This window comes from Sus scrofa, chromosome 9 (genome assembly GCF_000003025.6).
Source record: "Sus scrofa isolate TJ Tabasco breed Duroc chromosome 9, Sscrofa11.1, whole genome shotgun sequence".
NCBI classification, from domain to species: domain Eukaryota; kingdom Metazoa; phylum Chordata; class Mammalia; order Artiodactyla; family Suidae; genus Sus; species Sus scrofa.
In genome coordinates this window covers 49,839,546-49,858,271 of record NC_010451.4, presented here as the reverse complement: position 1 = coordinate 49,858,271, position 18,726 = coordinate 49,839,546, and the positions used below count along the sequence as shown (strand labels likewise).

The 18,726-nt window shown below is 42.0% G+C and overlaps 1 protein-coding gene across 2 annotated transcripts in view; it reads right to left on the bottom strand.

The window, feature by feature from the left end:
• C9H11orf63 (chromosome 9 C11orf63 homolog) overlaps nt 1–18,726 on the bottom strand; it is a 61,331-nt gene that overhangs the window by 29,487 nt on the left and 13,118 nt on the right. For both annotated transcript variants that reach the window (XM_005667440.2, XM_013979491.2), the window contains exon 3: nt 12,272–12,794. In XM_005667440.2, coding sequence (XP_005667497.2) covers nt 12,272–12,794 — 523 coding nt within the window. The remainder of the gene's footprint in view (nt 1–12,271; nt 12,795–18,726) is intronic.

The window sequence follows — 18,726 nt, the reverse complement described above, 5'->3', positions numbered from 1 at the left end:
TTGAAAGTGGAATGGGACACAACCTCTGCCAGCTATTCCTTTTTTTCCCCTTGGTGAACCATTCTATTAATACCAATCAAATCGAGAAAATGATCAAATGAAATTGCATTTTGAGCATCATAAGCTGTGTAATGTCTATTCTGTTAAATTGGGGCCTATAATTGCTTCTCTACTGAAAAGATACAACAAAGACAGCAATCATGGCATGTCATTATCCCAGACTAGAAAACCGGCCTTTGCTGGGAGGACTTCAAAGGCTTGTGGTTCTCGAATTGCATTTGGCGGCTATTGTTGAAGCGCGGGCAATCTTGATTAGGTGTTTACACTGAGGTAAGGCGCAGAGCAGAGCGCCTGAGTGCCTGGGTCTAGAGCCATTAAAAAATTGTACATTATGTTCCTGGCTTTGAAGTGAGGGTTTGTATGTAGGAGAGCAACTCAGATTGAGTACAGCTGAGCTAGATTGGGCTGCTACTTCTCTCTCAAAGAAACTCATCAGGTTCTTAGAGAAGCAGCACTGCAAAAAAAAAGTTGATGCTTTACCAAGAGCTCTGTGAATTAATGTGTTTCTGCAGAGACACACATATTGAAACGTTGAAATAGCGGATCACTGCGAAGGCTTGCGATCACTGGAGGTTTGGGTCCTTCCCCCCACTTTATATTATTTTGTATTAATAACCTTATGTGTGAATATCTTGGGGAGCCTCACATTAATTTATTAGGTTCCTTGTTATTCTCTTTCCTTGATGGTATTAACAATGAGCACATATTCAAAGGAAAACAGGCCAGAGTCCTGTTTTTCTAAATGTGGAATCTGCTCACCAGCATTCCAGCACCATCTATGACTGAATCCTTCTCTTGGGGACATAATCAGTGGATTCAGTGGCCATGTCTTTGTTAACTTGGCTAATGAATGATCTGCATTATGAACTCAGGCCTGTTTCTAATACGTTTTGCTCTGCATCTGTTTATACCCGCCGACATCAGCGCCGCTGCCACCTGTACTTACACTTGGCCAGCAGAAGGGGTGAGGGTGACAGCACAAAGAGCCTGCCGCTGTTAGGCCCCAACACGGGTATTTGGAACAGCAGTTTGAATTATCTGGGGATTTGTATTAATTATCCAGCTATTTGGAGACAAAACCCCTGAAACATTTTGGCTCTGCTGTTGGCCATTTTCCCTATCCCATAGAGCATTTCGTAATGGATTTAGCACGGATGTGCTCAGTGAGAATTTGCTGACACTGAGACCTCTGGGTATATTATTTTATACATTCATTTTCTGGGTAAGATACTCGAGCTTTTAACACCCCCCAAACTAATTATGCCAGGCACCTCCTTAAACCCTCCAATGCTTTTCTGTTGCCCTTTACCTTTAAAGGTTTATGAGGCCCTGCCTGCTCTAGTCTTGGGCCTCCACTTTCTGCTCTCCTCAGGCTGTACTGTTTCAGGTCTACTTTGGGCCACGTGCTCTGGGTCTAAGCAGAAGCCATTCTTTGCCTGGAGACTCCTCTTCACTTATTCTGATCAATCCCACTCGTGGTTCTAGCCTTGGCTGAAATATAACTTCCTCCAGGAAGCCCTCCCTGATAACCTCCAGGGGGTTATCATAGATGCACCTGAGCTCTGACCTTAGTGCTCTATACTCTCCCTTGTGTGATGAGTTTCACCCTGGTCATTATGTTTGTCTCCCCTCTGGATGGCAAGTCCCACGAAGACACCAAAAGGAGGGCCTCTGTGTGGGCTGTCCAGCTCCAGGCCCATGAGCTCCGTGGTGGCTCTGAATGTGCCTGGCCCATGCATGCTCAGTAAACATTATTGAGTGAGAAGATCACTTTACATTGCTCCCTGGATGCTCCACTTACCTCAGAATGTGTATAATCTATTGTTTATCTGTCTAGTTTTGTGGTTTATATTAAAGGGTGGCTGTCAACAAAATAAGGAAATTCCCTTGTGGAACAGTGGGTTAAGGATCCAGTGTTGCTGCACTTCTGGTGCAGGTTTGATCTCTGGCCTGGGCGCTTCCACATGTCACAGTTGTGGCCAAAACAACAACAACAATAACAACAACAAAGCAAGGTGGAAACTAGGACCTCATCTCTCTTCCCTCCCTTGCTGGCTCGGCACCAGGCCCACTGGCCCTTCAGCTCTCCAGCCCTTTGCATTTGCTGTTTGCTCTTCCAGGAAAGCTCTTTCCTTAACTGTTTGCATGGAACTCTCTCACCTCCTTCATGACCTATTTACAATTGTAACCTCTATGCCCAACACCCCCTATCTCTCTGCTCTGCTCCATCTCTCTCCCCAGCACTTATATCCCCTTCTAATACACTCATTATCGGTTCTGTTTACTGTACGTCTCCTCTGATAGAAAGGTAGCTGCACAAGGGCTGGGATTGGTGTCTGTTTTGTTCACTGATGTATTTCAAGTACATAGGACAGTGCCTGACAGCTCTTAGTGATTGTATGCAAATAAATGAAGCAATGAACCATTTTCAAGAAAGCCACAAAGATTTTTAGGAATACCTTGTGAAACCTTTATGAAGGTTGATTAGCGAGCAATCTAAACTCTATAATACAACTAGGACTATGTAAGTCTGACTTCTGAATGGTCACAGCCTTCAAACTGCTCCATTACTAAAATTCTTCAATAATTCCATGTCTTGTGGAGGAAAGGCTTTGACTCCTTAGCACAGTAGTTCTGAAACTTGAACACGTATCAGGATGACCTGGAGGGCTTGTTAAGACACAGGTGTAAAGGCCTTACCCCAGAGTTTCTGATTTGAGAGATCGGGGATGAGAATTTGCTTTTTTAATGACGTCCTAGGTGATTCTGATGTTGCTGGTCCTGGGACCATATTCTGAGAGCCTCTGCTTTAAAGTGACATGAAAGGACCTACGTGAGAGGCCTCTGCCAATTTCTCTAGCCTGCATCCCAACACTAACATCCTCACAATCTAGTCATACACAACACAGGACTATCCACCTTCTCCTTAACTGACTCAGTGGATTAAGGAACACTCTCCAGCCCCTGCATAAGACAACTAACACCCACAGCCAAATGCTCCTGGTTTGCCTTGGGATGCCACTAGTTCAGTTGTGTGTTTACCAAGGAGCTTTTACCTGTGTTCTGAAACCTGTTTATTCCTCTTTTACATGTTAAAAGTATGAACTATTTAAAAATTACATAATCTGGAGAAATCTGAGTGTGAATAGAGAGCTGTGGTTGTCATGAAAACTAGGTTAAATAATTTAGAATGATCCAACAAAGCAAACAGCAAAGTAACAACTGGGGAGGGGGCAAGTGTAAAAGACTAGGGGACCGTCACAGAAATCTGGAAAGATTGTGTTCTTAGGTCGTTTCTAAATACTTCTTAAGTTTTTACTTCACTTTTAAGAAACTGGAAGTGGAAATCATCCATCTTTCAAACTGACGTGAGAAAGATAATGCAAAACTCCAGTCCATAGAATATGTGCTTGCAGGAAGGATGGGCCCCGCAGTAAAAAGTTGGCAAATAGTGTATATTTATTTATTTTTTAATTATTTAATTTTTTTGTCTTTGTAGGGCCACACCCATGGCTTACGGAAGCTCCCAGGCTAGGGGTCGGATCAGGGCTGCAGCTGCAGGCCTACACCAGAGCCACAGCAACGCGGGATCCGCGCCACATCTGCAACCTACGCCACAGCTCACGGCTATGCCAGATCCTTAACCCACTCAGCGAAGCCAGGGATCAAACCTGAGTCCTCATGGATACTAGCTGGGTTTGTTAACCCCTGAGCCATGATGGGAACTCTCAAAATAGTGTATATTTACAAACCTTAAGTGAAAGTAAAGTATTTAAGGTCATCGCCTGTTATATCTGCTTTGAACATTTTATTTGATTAACTGACCAGCTGCCAGTTCCTGACCAGCACCAAGTGGTTCCCACGGTACCCACCAGTCTCTACTTCCTCAGTGTCCTTTCTTACCCTCACGCCATCCCACGTGCTCCCTTTGCCTGCTGCCCACCTCCACCTGTTACCTTCCAATTCTCTCTAAAGAGTCAGTTCAATGGCTGCCTCTTCTGTGAAGCCCTCTCTGACTTCCCCTGACAGAGCTGAGCACGTTTTCTTCCGGGTTCCTTTGGGGCCGCACAAGATGTCTCCAGGAGAGCAATTATCACTTGGCCTTGACTGTTTACTGTCTGCTTCCCACTTGGCCAGAAGCTCCTGAAGAGCAGATACGCAACAGCAAAAACGACCGCTGAATGGCAGCCTTTGGGGGCATTTGCTAAAGAGGCAAAGGATGGTTCCCATCACGGGGCTCTCGACTTTACTTCAGGACAGAGCAGTGTGGCCTGGGTAAGAGCACAGAATTATCGGGGGCACCAGGCACGTTTTTGAAAGCTATCCTCAGATGATTAAGAACATACATGACTGGAGTTCCCGTCATGGCTCAGTGGTTAACGAATCTGACTAGGAACCATGAAGTTGTGGGTTCGATCCCTGGCATCGCTCAGTGGGTTAAGGATCTGGTGTTGCCATGAGCTGTGGTGTAGGTCGCAGGTGTGGCTCAGATCCTGTGTTGCTGTGGCTCTGGCATAGGCTGGTGGCTACAGCTCCAATTCGACCCCTAGCCTGGGAACCTCCATATGCCACGGGTGCGGCCCTAGAAAAAGCAAAAAAAAAAAAAAAAAGAAAGAAAGAAAGAAACATACATGATGAAGCTATCCGTAAAGATTAAGAACATACATGATTAAGTATGTTCAAATTCTGATTTTCAAAAGGGCGTACTTCAGTTATGGGGTAAGTTTTCTTTTCATGGATCCCTCCTCAGTGCCATCAGGTTAATGAAGTGTCACTCTGTAGATCACACAAATTGGTAGTTAAGCAGTAAGTGCCGAATAATGCACACAAGAAGGATGCCTTAAGAAATGTCTTGTATTGAAAAACCATAAAGTTCAATTTAAATTATACTGTCATAAGTGAGTGCTCTTGTAGTGATTGCAGAGGGCAAAATAAAAAAAAAAACACGATCAATCAATGAACATGCACAGAGTACATACTCTGTAGATGAATAATTTTTAAGAGTAGAATATGAGATGTGGGACTCAAAAATACCACAAAATGGGAAGAATTATATAAAAAAGAATTCTGTGTTTCTAACCAAATATAATTAGAAAAGGATGATCATTATTTAAGGTAAAGCTTAATATCACAGACGACCAAAATTTCGCAAAATTCAAAACCATGGAAAAGGAGAGCATTATATCCCTTAGATATTAATCTTACTAGATGACTAAAATTTTACTAGGTGACTAGTCACCCATCAGGTGACTAAATTCAAATCAAGTGCTCAATAGTAAATATGACATTTATAAGGAGCCAGATGTATGCCAAAACATTTACATACCATATCGTATTTGGTTATTTAAATAATCCTGGGTCTGTAGAAGGCGGCAAACATTAGAACTTACTCTAATGTGGAAAACCCAAAGAGCAGCAAGATTTTTAAAAAATGTATCAATGGTAACAACTGGCTCTAATAATAACAGAGCTGAAATCCAGTCTTTTGATGCCAAATTCCAGAGTCAATAGCACAATCTCAAGTTTTTTTTTTTATTGTAAAAATGATAAAATTCTGAACCTCTCCAAAAGTATTTAAAAATTATATATCTTCATCAAAGATTAGAAAGTGTGGAGTTCCCGTCGTGGTGCAGTGGTTAACAAATCCGACTAGGAACCATGAGGTTGCGGGTTCGGTCCCTTGCCTTGCTCAGTGGGTTAAGGATCCGGCGTTGCCGTGAGCTGTGGTGTAGGTTGCAGACGTGGCTCGGATCCCGCGTTGCTGTGGCTCTGGCGTAGACCGGCGGCTATGGCTCTGATTCGACTCCTAGCCTGGGAACCTCCATATGCCACAGGAGTGGCCCAAGAAATGGCAAAAAGACAAAAGATTAGGAAGGGCTTATGGTATGCCAGGCTCTGGGAATTCAGAGATGAGCTGGCCCCTGTCTTTAGGAGTTTAGAGTCATATAAAGACATACAGACGCATAAACTAAATAGGAAAAACAGTATTGTCACAGGTGGTCCGTTGGATGTTCAGGTGTGAGGGAAGCAGTGGGAGGGAGGTAGAGTGCTCATAAAGGCAGAGGACTTTGAACTGAAATCTCAAAAGGAGGGTGAGATTTTTCCAAGCTAACAAGACAGGGAAGAGTGGTCCATCAGTTGCCCAGGGGAAATGCTGGGTTCTGGGAGATGTGGGTTCCCAGAGGAGGGCTGGAACATAGGATGCAAGGGAAAAGTTCTAAAGGATGAGGCTAAAATGGCAGGAACTTGGCCAGGTCACACAGGGTCACAAGAATTTTATCTTGAAATTACCAGGGAGTCTTCATTAAGCAGCAGATGAATATAATCAGATTTGTACCCAAGAAGAACACTTGTCAAGGCAGTGGAGAAGAAAGAAGGGAAAGAGTTGTGATATGAAATTGTACTTCAAAACTTAAGTGTCAAATATTCATAGTTTCTTATCACCAAACATAAATATCTAAACCATCATCTGAGACCAAATGCAGTTTTTAAAGAAATATTCCCAGTGGATTGGATACATGACTATAGGCTCCTGTCATCCATGGGGCAGTGTTTGATTGACTGGGGACCCTCGGGAGACTGCATGGTGAGTGTGAGGTGTGCCTAAGTGCAACCTTCTTATGGACAGTCTTTTGGCAGTAACGTGATAGAATGGGCTGCTAGAGCCTATGGATGTTATCCTTCTGTCAACATTATTCTTATTCTACCTGACATCTCATCCCTTTCATTTTGAGCCACTGTAGTCTGGGGAAAAAAAAAAAAAAGTGTTTAGAGGACCTATTCCCAGGTTGGATTCCTTTCTCTTGGCTTAGGGCATGACCAGTGGTAATAACAGCTTCCCTTCACTGAGTCAGGAGCTTTGTGTAAATTCTTCCAATAGCTCTCCAAGGCAGAAATTGACCCCATATAGTAGATGAAGCAGACCAGGTTTGAAGAGTCCCTTTATCAAATATCTAGTGTGTGGTACCACCCAGGACACTGAAGAGCCAGGACTGAATTCATGATTGTCTGAATCCCAAACCTGTGTTCTGCTTGGGTTTCATCTTTTTTCCTACAACATGGTGTTGCCCCTGAGAGAATGCTGCTGCCTAGGCTGAGACCAACCAAAGCTCTCCCCCCAGAGCTCACACAGCCTCCTCTTTCTCATCCATTCACATCTCAACTCTTATGCTGTCCCCTCAGAGAGCCCTTCCCCAAGCACCTCGTTAAACACTCCAGTTACACCCTACTCATTATTAAATAAAGGGGATGCTGTCTCCTTTGAGGTCTTTATCTGTACCTGAAATTGTTCTGTTACATGTTTCTTGCCTGTGTCACAGGACTGGATGTAAGTTCCTTAAAGACCGAGCTGTGCATGTCCTATTTTCTGTTGCATCCCCAGTCCTGAGAAGAGGACTGAGCACACAGTTGCTCAATAAATGTTTGCTGGCTGACTGACCTGCTGTCTCAGTAACAGCCACAAAGATGTGCTGATGCTCAGAATGGGTAGTGGGTGGCACTTTATATTGTCTTGGAGGGTATAGGTCACTGAAGAACCTTTATGTATTCACGTGGCAAAGGATTTGTAATTGAAAGAAATTACAAGGAGGGAACAGAATAACATGTGTAAAGCACACATTGTCTTTCTCTGAGACCATACTAAATTTTACCTTCATTAGTCTTCAAAGTCACATTAGAGTCGGGATAGAAAGGTAGCTCATTTTCCTAGCAACAGTTTCCTTTAATGGTAGATCATAAATTGGCTCAAATTCTAGTGAGTTTCAGACAAATACTTCTGGCTGCCAAATAAATCATGAATAAAAACAAGCACTGAGTACACCAGCAAAGTTACTGGCCGACCGTGATGCTTAGGTGCCCTCTAGTGTGTGTTGGTTTTTACATCATCTCCTTGCTTTACACATCACATGACCAAGATTTAAAATATTTTTGAAGGTGATTTTTTTTCCAGTGCATTTTAATATTAGATTAACAGAGATATGAAAACTGGTGAAAAGATTGTGGAACAATTGAATTTAAAAATTAATGGTTCTACTCTTGAGCTGTTGTGTACAAGCAAAAGTGCAATTTAGGTGACTGTGAGCCAAGGGGGGATAAAGTTACCAGGGTTCCTACAAAATGCTGTATATTGTCAACACATAGGCATAGGTTTGGAAAGAAGGGATATGAAAAGGTATAAATTTGGTGAAAAGTTGTGTTCCCAATCTGTTCCCCCTCCACTATCTTCAATTAACCACTTATGTATTCTTTCTCACTTTTTTAAAGCATTCTAAGAGAATACAATAGATATATTTTTATTCCTCCCCACTTTTCTGTACTATATACACTTTCCCACCACTTTAACTTCTCTCTTAGTAATAATAAATCCTGATAGGCTTTCTATAACAGTGCATAGGGAACATCTCATTTTTTTAAATATTTACTTATTTATTTATATTTTAGGGCCACACCCACTGCCTATGGAGGTTCCCAGGCTAGGGGTCAAATCAGAACTGTAGCTGCTGGCCTACACCACAGCCACAGCAACACAGGATCTGAGCCGCCTCTGCGACCTACACCACAGCTCATGGCAACGCCAGATCCTTAACCCACTGAGCAAGGCCAGGGATAGAACCTGTGTTCTCATGGAAGATAGTCAGATTCATTTCCCCTGAGCCATGATGGGAACTCCCTCATTTTTTTTTTAACAGCTACAGTATACTCTGTTATATGGATTTCTTATAATTTATTAGAAAGTCCCCAAATGATAGCCCTCTGGGTTCTTTCTAATATTTTGCTCTTACAAATAAGGATGAAATGAATGATTCTGTACAAGGGTTATTTTGCAACTGCACACACATAATTAGGAAACATTCCTGGGAGCGGAAAATGTTGGGTCAAAATTTTAAAATAATAATGACTAACAGTTATACACTGCTGGCTCTAAGCCAGGCATTAATTTAAGCACTCTTTCTATATTATTTAATTTTCTTTATAATCCTGTGAGGAAGGTACTATTATTATCTTCATTTTAAAGGAGCAGAGAAGTTAATCTGTTCAAGGTTAGACAGCTAGCAGGTGGCCTTGTCAGCAACCCTGGTTTGAAAACCTGTACTCTTGGCCATTCTGCTTTACTTTCTCAAGGAGTGTATGTAGCATTTGCACTTTAAGTAGATACTAACAAATTGTCCCCCATGCTAGTTATTCCAATTTATTCTCTCACTACCTTGACTATACTTTTTTGTCCATAGGTTCATCAAACTTTGGGAACTCTGTTGGTTTAACTGTAGATGAAAAATGGAATCCCACTGTAGTAGTATTTCATGATTCTCTTATATGGACCAAAGCTGGGTATCTTTTCATATGTTTAATAGCCACATGTACTAAATTTTCTGTGAATTAGCTATTCATATCTTTTGTGAATTACTATATTGGGATAGTGGTCTTTTTCTTATTGACTTCTAGGAGCTCTATATATATTAGAGCTATTATTGTTTTGTTTGTGATATGAGTAAGAAATATTTTCGCTAGTGCTTTATGTTTTGGTTTTCTTATGCTTTTTTCTTGCAGAAGCTTTTGATATTTATGTACAGTTGGCCCTTGAATAAAGTGGGAGTGAGGGACACTGACCTCCACAGTTGAAAATCCATGTGTAACTTTACCATTGGTCCTCCATATCTGCAGTTCTGTATCTGTGAATTAAGCCAACCAAAAATTGTGTAGTACTGTAGTATGTATATATTTTTAAAAATCTGTAAATAAGTGGACAGATCAAACCAATGTTGCTCAAGGGTCAACTGGAGTCAAATGTATCAATCTTTTGTAGATTCTGAATTTTGAATAATTTCATGGTAATATAAGAATTTTCCTGTTCTTTCCCTAGAATTTTTACTACTAAAATTTTAATTTCTAAAAATTAAGTTCTAAAAGTTTAATTTCTAAAAAATTAAGTATTCAATCCATTTAGTATTTATCTTGCTATACGATATAAGCTGTAGATACAACTTCATTTTTTCCAAAATGTCTATCCAGTTGTTTTATTGAATAACCCATAATTTCCTCACTGACTTGAGGTCCTGCCTTTATCAAATCATAATATCAGATCACATAGTCTTACCCTAATTTGTTCTCTTTCTAGACTTTCTGTTTCATTCTTCTATTTTTGTCTGTATAAATATTAAATATTACCCTACTATTTATTTAAGCTTGAAATATACTATCCTATCTAGTAGAGCTAGATTCTTGCATGACAATTTCCAGAGCTTGCTTTATTATTCTTGCCTATTTTTAATGTGAACTTAGTAATCAGCTTTTCAAGTTTTATCTTTTTATTTTTATTTTTTAAAAAGGCTGACATATTTACTGGGATGTTGTGAACTTCTTAGACTTACTTTCAAATCTTCCCAAATACAATACACTGCTTAAGACCCCGTCTGATTCAACTGGGCATGGGTAGCTTGCAACAAAATAATGTGTTAAAAACCTGGGTTGGAGTTCCCATCATGGTGCAGTGGTTAACGAATCCGATTAGGAACCATGAGGTTGTGGGTTCGGTCCCTGGCCTCACTCAGTGGGTTAAGGATCCGGCATTGCCATGAGCTGTGGTGTAGGTTGCAGATGCAGCTCGATCCCGTGTTGCTGTGGCTCTGGCGTAGGCCGGTGGCTACAGCTCCGATTAGACCCCTAGCCTGGGCACCTCCATATGCCGTGGGTGCGGCCCCAGAAAAGGCAAAAAAAAAGACAAAACAAACAAACAAACCCAAAAAAAACCTGGGTTTTCTTGGCTGTGCAATGGTAATTGACATTTATTCATTCACTTAACAACAGAGGTCATTTCCTGTTAAATATTTCTAGTTGTAAGACATTTTCCATCTCTTTCAAAGAAATTAGTGGAGGAAAATAGATTTTCAAGTAATGAAAACCTGTCCTAGTCTAAGAGTAATTGTTGGCTATAAACACTTTTCACAGAATTTATTTATATATATTTAAAAATGAGCAACCAAGCAAAATTCCAAATTTCACATAAGTTTTATGGAAAAAAGCATATTAACAACTAAAACTGGGTCCAAAAATGTTGAAAATTCTGTTTGAAGCCAGCTAAGTATTTGTTCTGATCATCAAATCTACCACACCCACTCCTTTGTCCTATTATTAGTTACAAAGGCAAGGGTGTGACAGAATCTTCCAAGACCACAGAAAAAGCTTATCAATTAAAAAAAAGAAGGACAAATGTTCACCCATCTCACCCCTCTCTTTCCATCAGAAAATACTTACAGGTTAGAACAGGTTAGAGCACTCTGAATAAAACCATTTCAAATTTGGAAGAGGTCAAAGGACATCCCTAAATATAGTGAAATTCCCTCTCCTTCATATTTGAAAATGATCTCACATCAGTGAATGATGAATTTCAAGTTGTTTCCCCAGTAACAGTGGAGGCACCAATCCTGCCACCGTATTTTCCAAGTCCATGAACACACCACTAGGAGGTGGGCTGATGTGATCTTTATGTGCGCCCATGAAAGAGAACTAAGTTTACTGACTCTGACGGGTTTTGAATTTATTACCTGGGATAGAATTTACCCTCGAAGTGATCAGATGAGAAAGGGAGGGCGCTTAATCTAATACTGCATTTTAGAGATGGAGAGACTAAAGTTTAATCACATCTCATCACTTGCACAGGATAAAAGACGTGTGCAGTGCTCATCAATGGGAGTTGGAAAGGTAATTGAAACACCCCAGGTACTCTGTCCCCTCCCGATGCCGCCCAATATGTATACAGAATCCGAGTTGAGAATCACTTCTGTTTGTGAGTTCCTGATAGTGTGTCATATCACCTCCAACATAATGGAGAAAAGAATTCAATAGGGTTGAAAACCAGTGGCTTAGCGGAAACAAAAGCAACCAACACAGGGAATCAAACCATCAGCCCCGTATTTTATCTAATGGAGTATACAGTATAAAAAAAATTTCTGTGAGTTCCCTGAATGGAAACATTCCGGGACTAATAATTGATTTCCAGCACTCTAAGCCATTGACGGCTTTTATTTCGCTCTTAAGCATTTGTGGAATAATTTCCCCCTTCTTCAAAGAGGGGCAAGGCATAGGGAGTTTGTTTTACTCAGCCCTGTGGTGACAGTGACATCACCATGCCAAAGGCAGTGATATCCAGCCATTTCAAATAGAGGCAAATGCAAGGCAGATGCTGGGAAGGGATTTTTAAGTAGCCTCTACATACCTGTTCTGGGTGAGTGTCCCCCCTTTTTTTATGGTGAAGTTGAAGATAGGAGTCCATTTTTGGAGTGGGTAACCCCAATGTCAGCTTGTTTTTTTCCACGAAGTATTGTCTGGACTTCCTTCGCCGAGGGCCCCGGGATCCTGGCAGGAACACTTCACTGTGTGAACTTGAACTCTTCAAGTATTGAGAGAGGTCACTGGACTTCTCCTGCTGGTCGCTGTCACTCCCCTCCGAAAACAGCTCGCTGCGGTGATGGGCGACACGCTCGTAGTTTGGGCTTACGAATTCACTCCCAAGTAAGGAGGCTGTGCTCTGTGGGCTCTTTTTCTGTTCCCCGTTCCCCCCTGAGAGTTCCATCGAAGCCTCCTTGGAAGGGTAGAGGGGACCCAGAGTCATATTTTCCATTGAGCTGCCTGCAGACTCTGGCGATGCTTCCACTGCCAGCAACCTTCCCTCCTTGTTCTTACTCTTCCAGTTTGGGTCATATCGGAGGTCTGAGTATTTGTCTTCTGTGGGTTGTTGGCTGTCCAAAGCAAAAAAAGAAATGTCACATCCTTAGATCCAAATAGTTTTACTCATTCTATTTAGCTGATCATCTTATTTGAACTCAATCTTTCTCCTACAATTTTTCCTTTCACTGTTCACATGTGAAAGACACATCTCAGGCTCACACTAGACCTCCACACTACACATCAGGGCAAAAAGTTGTAATTATCTAAGTTCATTGAAACGCGGAATGAAAAGAGGGGACGGTCAATTTCTAAATGCCAGAAAACAGCCGAAAAACAAATGTTTATAGCAGTAAACCAGTGACTCACTACAGTTAAAGGAAGGCTCTTAGGCAATTATATAAGTCGTATAAGCAATAAAGCTGCTGAAGATAAAATTGATTTTGCACTTAGCTGGTGATATGCGCATGTAGCTGTCTATTTAGGAAGGGAAATTCAACTGTTGCCCAGACAACATCTCAGTCTGCTCCTTTTGTGGGAGGAAAGCAAGGTTAACCCGACTGATCGCCTCCACAGGTTCATTTTCCTTTGTCAGTGGTTTTACTTGTCACTTCATTTTGTCTTTGTGGATTTTATCACACGTGCTACCAGAAAGGTCCCTAGCATTTGGAATCAGCCGATGGCTCACTGACGGTGCTCAGCTCACATCCTTTGGTCCTCAGGTCTCTGTAGACAAAACTCAGTGCACAGGTCAGCAGGGCTTTGAGCTGTTAGGATGGCCCTCTCTTAATGAAAGGTTAAGTAAGCATAGGGGCCTGCCTGAGGGGAGTGAACTAGTCCATAATCAGTATGCATGACCCCAAATAAAGTCCTTCCTTTTCCCCAGGACAATCTCAATTTGTAAAGCACCTCCTAGCCTTAACCAAAAAAGAAAAAAAATTCGGGTAATATGGCATATTTAATGGCCCCTTTGATCTTCAAAAGCTAAATGGGAGAGATTTTCCTTCCTTGAGCACAGTAGATGCAATCCTCTAATCAAAAAGAAAATGTAAATCATCCAGGCCTTTTATGCTATTTGATATTCCCGTTTACAGAGGACATCATTTTATGCTGGGTAAACAAACTAATGGTTCCTCTAATGCTAATTCAGTCTTCTTAATGTGGACCTAGATTTCTTTGATTTGATGCAAAGCAAAAACCAGAGCAGAAAGCCCCAACTCCCATGTCTTGTTAAATTGTCACTTTGAATTTTTAGTTCACATAATAAGATGGAACACTTCTTGGGATGGGCTGCTCTTTCTTTTCCACCAAGGGAAGAGACGTGAACTTCTCTTCTGGCAACGTGCCTCAGTGGAGAGGTCCGTGACGGTGAGGACATCAACATCAAATTATGCGACTCGCCACTCCTGAAACTCCACAGGCTCCCTGCCACTGGGGCTTCGAGGTTTCCCTGTGTGATGTCCCCTCCCGTGTTTCTTGCCCTGCTTTCTCTTGGCTCAAAAGGTCCCTGGGCATGTGCTGTACCAGGGGCAGGAAGGAGTCCAGCAGGGCTCAATCTGGGCTTGGGACTGGCGAGACCGGGGCTCAAGGTCTGGGTCTGTCTATTGGCTGGTAAACCATGTCATCGCCAAGCCCGTTTCTCTCATCTGTAAGTAGGGGTTGATTCTGTTTGTTCGGTTGATTTCTCAGGATCACGGAAAATCAAAATGAGGATTTATCATGTTCCGTGTTTGTGCCTATTTCGCTTTTCACCATGGCAACCTTGTCTCCTCACCTAGTTAAGGTCCTGGGCAGCAAGGACTGAGGGTCCTCCTTTCTTCTTTCTTCCCTGACCTCTGCCCTGTGCTATGTGGACAGAGAAGGCAAGACGTGTTGCTTGAATCAATACCTCAGCATTAGATATTTATTTTTTGAAAACTCACAACAGTAGCAAATGAGAATCTAAACATACAGAAAAGCTTCCTGCATCGGACCAAATCAGTAAATGATTTCAGGCCTTATCTGTGCTCAGTTCAGCGGTGGTTGGTTAGGTGGGGAAGAAAAGATGAAAGTAAATCAAGTACATAAAGACATAAAGATGTTTTGAAATGAAGAAAGGTGCTGTTTCCCCACATCTGTGATATTTTCAAAGGCAAAAGTGAATTCCACTCTCCTCGTTCATTCATTCCCTTGATTTGACAGAATTTAACTTTCCTTGTTCATTTGTTCGCTCATTGATTCTGCAGACATTCACCGAGCACGTACTAAGTTAGGGGGGTTAGTGGTGAGCTCACAGCCTGGTCGGGGGATACAGACCAGGAAACAAGCCATTTACTGCCAGAGTGATGAGGGTCCCGATGGGAGCACGGGGCCCTCGGGACTCGGGACCTGAGACATCCAGCCCCATCTTGGGAGGAGGGAGAGCTTTCTGAAGGAAGAGATGGCTTTGCTGAGACCGAAGGCTGAGGAGGGTTAAGCCAGGCTGAGGAAACACCATGTAAAAAGGAACAGAGGGGGAGAGAGAACCTGGGGCTTTCAGAGAACAAAGCCTGCACGGATAAAAAGGAGGGTGGGGGGTAGAGCTCGGGGTTAAGCAGAGGTGCGATCTTGAAGGGCTTGGTAAACTCACTGAAGGGTTTGGCTTAACTATATTAACTTGAGAGTGTGGTTTTAATTTAGCAAAAATCATTTAATTAGAGAACAAAGATATCATAGTAAGACATAAATACTTGGCGAGATGAAGCGATGAGTTTTTAGAAGGGGTTAAGTACAGAGGCTGTAAGGTTTTGCAGGGGTGGAGGGTTTAGAATAGGTAGCCCTCTGCACTATTTAAAGCAGGAGTTGGTAACCTTTAAAAGCCACACGTCCTAGGGGGGCCACTGTCCTGCGGCTTTTCTGCGGTGGGTTGTAGAGTCCTGGCTTTGGGAAGACAGTACATATTAGCACAGGCTGATCTAGGGAGTGCTAATAGGAAATCTCCAGTTTTTCCCTTTGAACAACCCCCTGGGGACATGCTATCATTATGCCCAATTAATAGATGAGGGAACTAAGGTTGGGTGAGCTTACGTACCTTTTCAAAGGTCACAGAGCTAACAAGGGCTGAAGCCAGGATAGAGACCCTGGCGGTCTGTCCTGGGTACTGGCTCCTAACCTACTCATCCTATTTCATGCAGCCAGCCCCAGCGGTAAAGCAGGTGTTTTTGCAGGGCCTGCCTTATGGGAGTTAGAGAATCAGTCAATCAGTTAGCCAGTCAACAAATTTGTGGTGAGTGGCTCCCCAGGTACTAGGCAATGGAGGTGAGTGATGAGCGAAATGGAAGCAGGCAGATGGATCTGGCCGCCTAGTGAGGGAGACAGGCTGATGAATCTTACGTCCCAAGGGCAACAGTCAAGAACTAAACTAGATGCGGAAAGAAATACAAAATGTTATGGGTGTTTAAAATGGGAGGACAGACCTTGTTGAATGAATGAAAATATGTCCGCGTCTTATTTGCAGGTCCAAGTGATAGATGATATTTCAAAGTCCTTTCCCACCCTCTTATTCTAGGATCTTATGATGAGCTCATAAAAGGGTCCTGTGAGGCATGCCCACTCTTTTTAACAAACAGGGAGTTGTCAATAGTCGAAGGAAATGAAGTCCCTGACTTCCACCTTTGCAGTTTTCCTAAGAAAACTGGCCATCGGACTGCTCACCAGATTTAATAGCATTAGCTGATGATGGCCTAACATCCATAATCACAGACTCCCCTCAGCCATGTGGAATAAACGATATGGAGTATTTTAGTTCTGAGAAGCAGTGTGGCACAAGTCGAAGGACAAGGGCCCTGGAATCAGACTGCTTGCCCTGAATTCCTGGTGCCAGCAGTTACTTCCCTGTGCCTCGGCTTCCTCATCAATAAAACGGGGATGATAATAGTACCTCCCTAAAAAAATAAGAGTACCCAGCTCATGGTTGCTGAGCCTATTGAGCAGATCCATATACATAAATGTGCTTAGAATTACATCTTGGCACAGAGTAAGGACGGTCCCAGTAAGGACCGCTATAAAAGCTCCACCCCCGGTCCCTGCTTGCTGTGTGTGTGTTGCATTCTGCTACCACGACACAACATTCGTGTGTATTGTGTTTCCTGCTGATGGAGCTCAAGGGAGTCTCCTCTCCCTAGGGCTTAAGTTATTTCCAAGATGAAAAGTTGTCTTCTGATGCACTAAGTGGCACCTAAGTGGCTGGAAGAACCAACACTTATCTTAAAAAATCCAATTTTTTACCATGACCTAGGCAGCATGGAAAGTCTGTTTGAACTGTAATTTAGGAAATGGGATTAAGAAATGTCAGTGTTTCCACATGATGAGATATTTTAACAACTGCTGAAAGATGATGAAGATGAACCTGGGAGAATTCAATTACTTTAGGCCTTCAAAAAGAGCCTTCATTTCTAGCCTCTCAACAAATTGCCATTCTTAGGTGCCCAGAGAAGCAGCATCACATGCCCTGGAAAAGATGGATGTTTTAAGTGAAACCTCGAAAATACAGAGGGGTTTGAAACATCAGCTGTAATGAGTGGCTTTGGCTAAGAGAAACGTTTCTCAAAGAGGTTCTCTAATAATGTGTATTTACAAGATTAGAATTAGAAGACACGGTTCTTCTAAGAGCTTTAATGACACCACGCTGTGCACACCTGCAATGGCTATCTTCAACCGGCCCCCTTTCTCCCCTTTTGGATGGCAACCATATGTCGAGATAAATGGGAGGTTATGTTTTACAAACTCCTGAGCACGGAAAGCTGTAATACTTCAGAGAAACAAACCTAATGGTTGAAACAGAACATGATACTAAAGAACCCCATTGTTCTGAGCTTGTGTGCTGAGCAGCTCAATTGTGTTGTGTGGTCCAGGTCAACACACTGGAACAAGATGAGTGTGAAGAGCTCCTTCATCGGGGATCATCTGTACACAAAACACGCACCCCATTTCCTCCCCCCACTCGATGAGAAGGTTACGCAGACAATGCACACACAACTCTTTTGTTGCTGTTCAGACAACAGATGCCAGGTCTGCCCTTCAGATGCCCAGGTTAGGGACGGATGCAGAGAGGAAGGGGAGGGCGAGCTCACGTGTGTACCATCCTCTTTGGGGGCTCTAATGGACCACATTTGAGCACTGACTGTGACAACTTCAAACCAAATAAAATCAAATCTCCATTTAACGAAGAGCCTCATATTCACTTTAGTATTCAATTCAAAAATTACTAAAATTAGAGCATGTTTCTAGTACAATTAACATCCTTTGCACTCATAATAAAATATTCAATAACTGGCTATTTTGCCTGTCGAGGAGGTGAATAAAAGCATTGCTATTAATCATTTAGCAGTTATTTATTTGCCACTTTATTTTAAGTAGGCAGTTAAATTGAAACTGCACATGTTATTATTGATTTAGGTTTAATTTAATCCTTTTAAACAGAACAATTATTCTCAATTTATATGCCATTAAATCTTTTCTGCATATGAACAGCAAATTCAATTTCTGTTTAAGTGTAAAGCTTTTAATGCTTCTTTAAGGAGCTATAAAACTGACAATTGTTTCCAAGGTTTCTGAATTCTGTGCTCATCTTAATCTTTTTATCAACGGCTTTTAAGTAAATAAAATGAAATAAACCCAAAGGATTAAAAAATCACTTTTGCAAGTATGAAATAAAACGGTTCCACGGATATACAGAAATGCTTCGGGGAGGTTATTTACAACCCAGAAAATTTCATTTAATGTAGGCATTTATTCTGCTAAAAAAAAGTAAACATTTTAATAGAAGAAAGGTAGTTTAATGAACCAAAGGCCAAAGACTATTTATAGAAACACACACAAGTGAAGCAGCTGGATTGTTATCTGGTGAATTTTATTTACTGCAATTATACAGTTTAACCATTCAAAGTCCCTTCTTATTCTCGGGACAACAGATTTATGGCTGCAAAATAACAGCTATTTGCCCTGCGTTCTTATTAGTATCAGTCTTGATTCAAGGACAATCTGTGA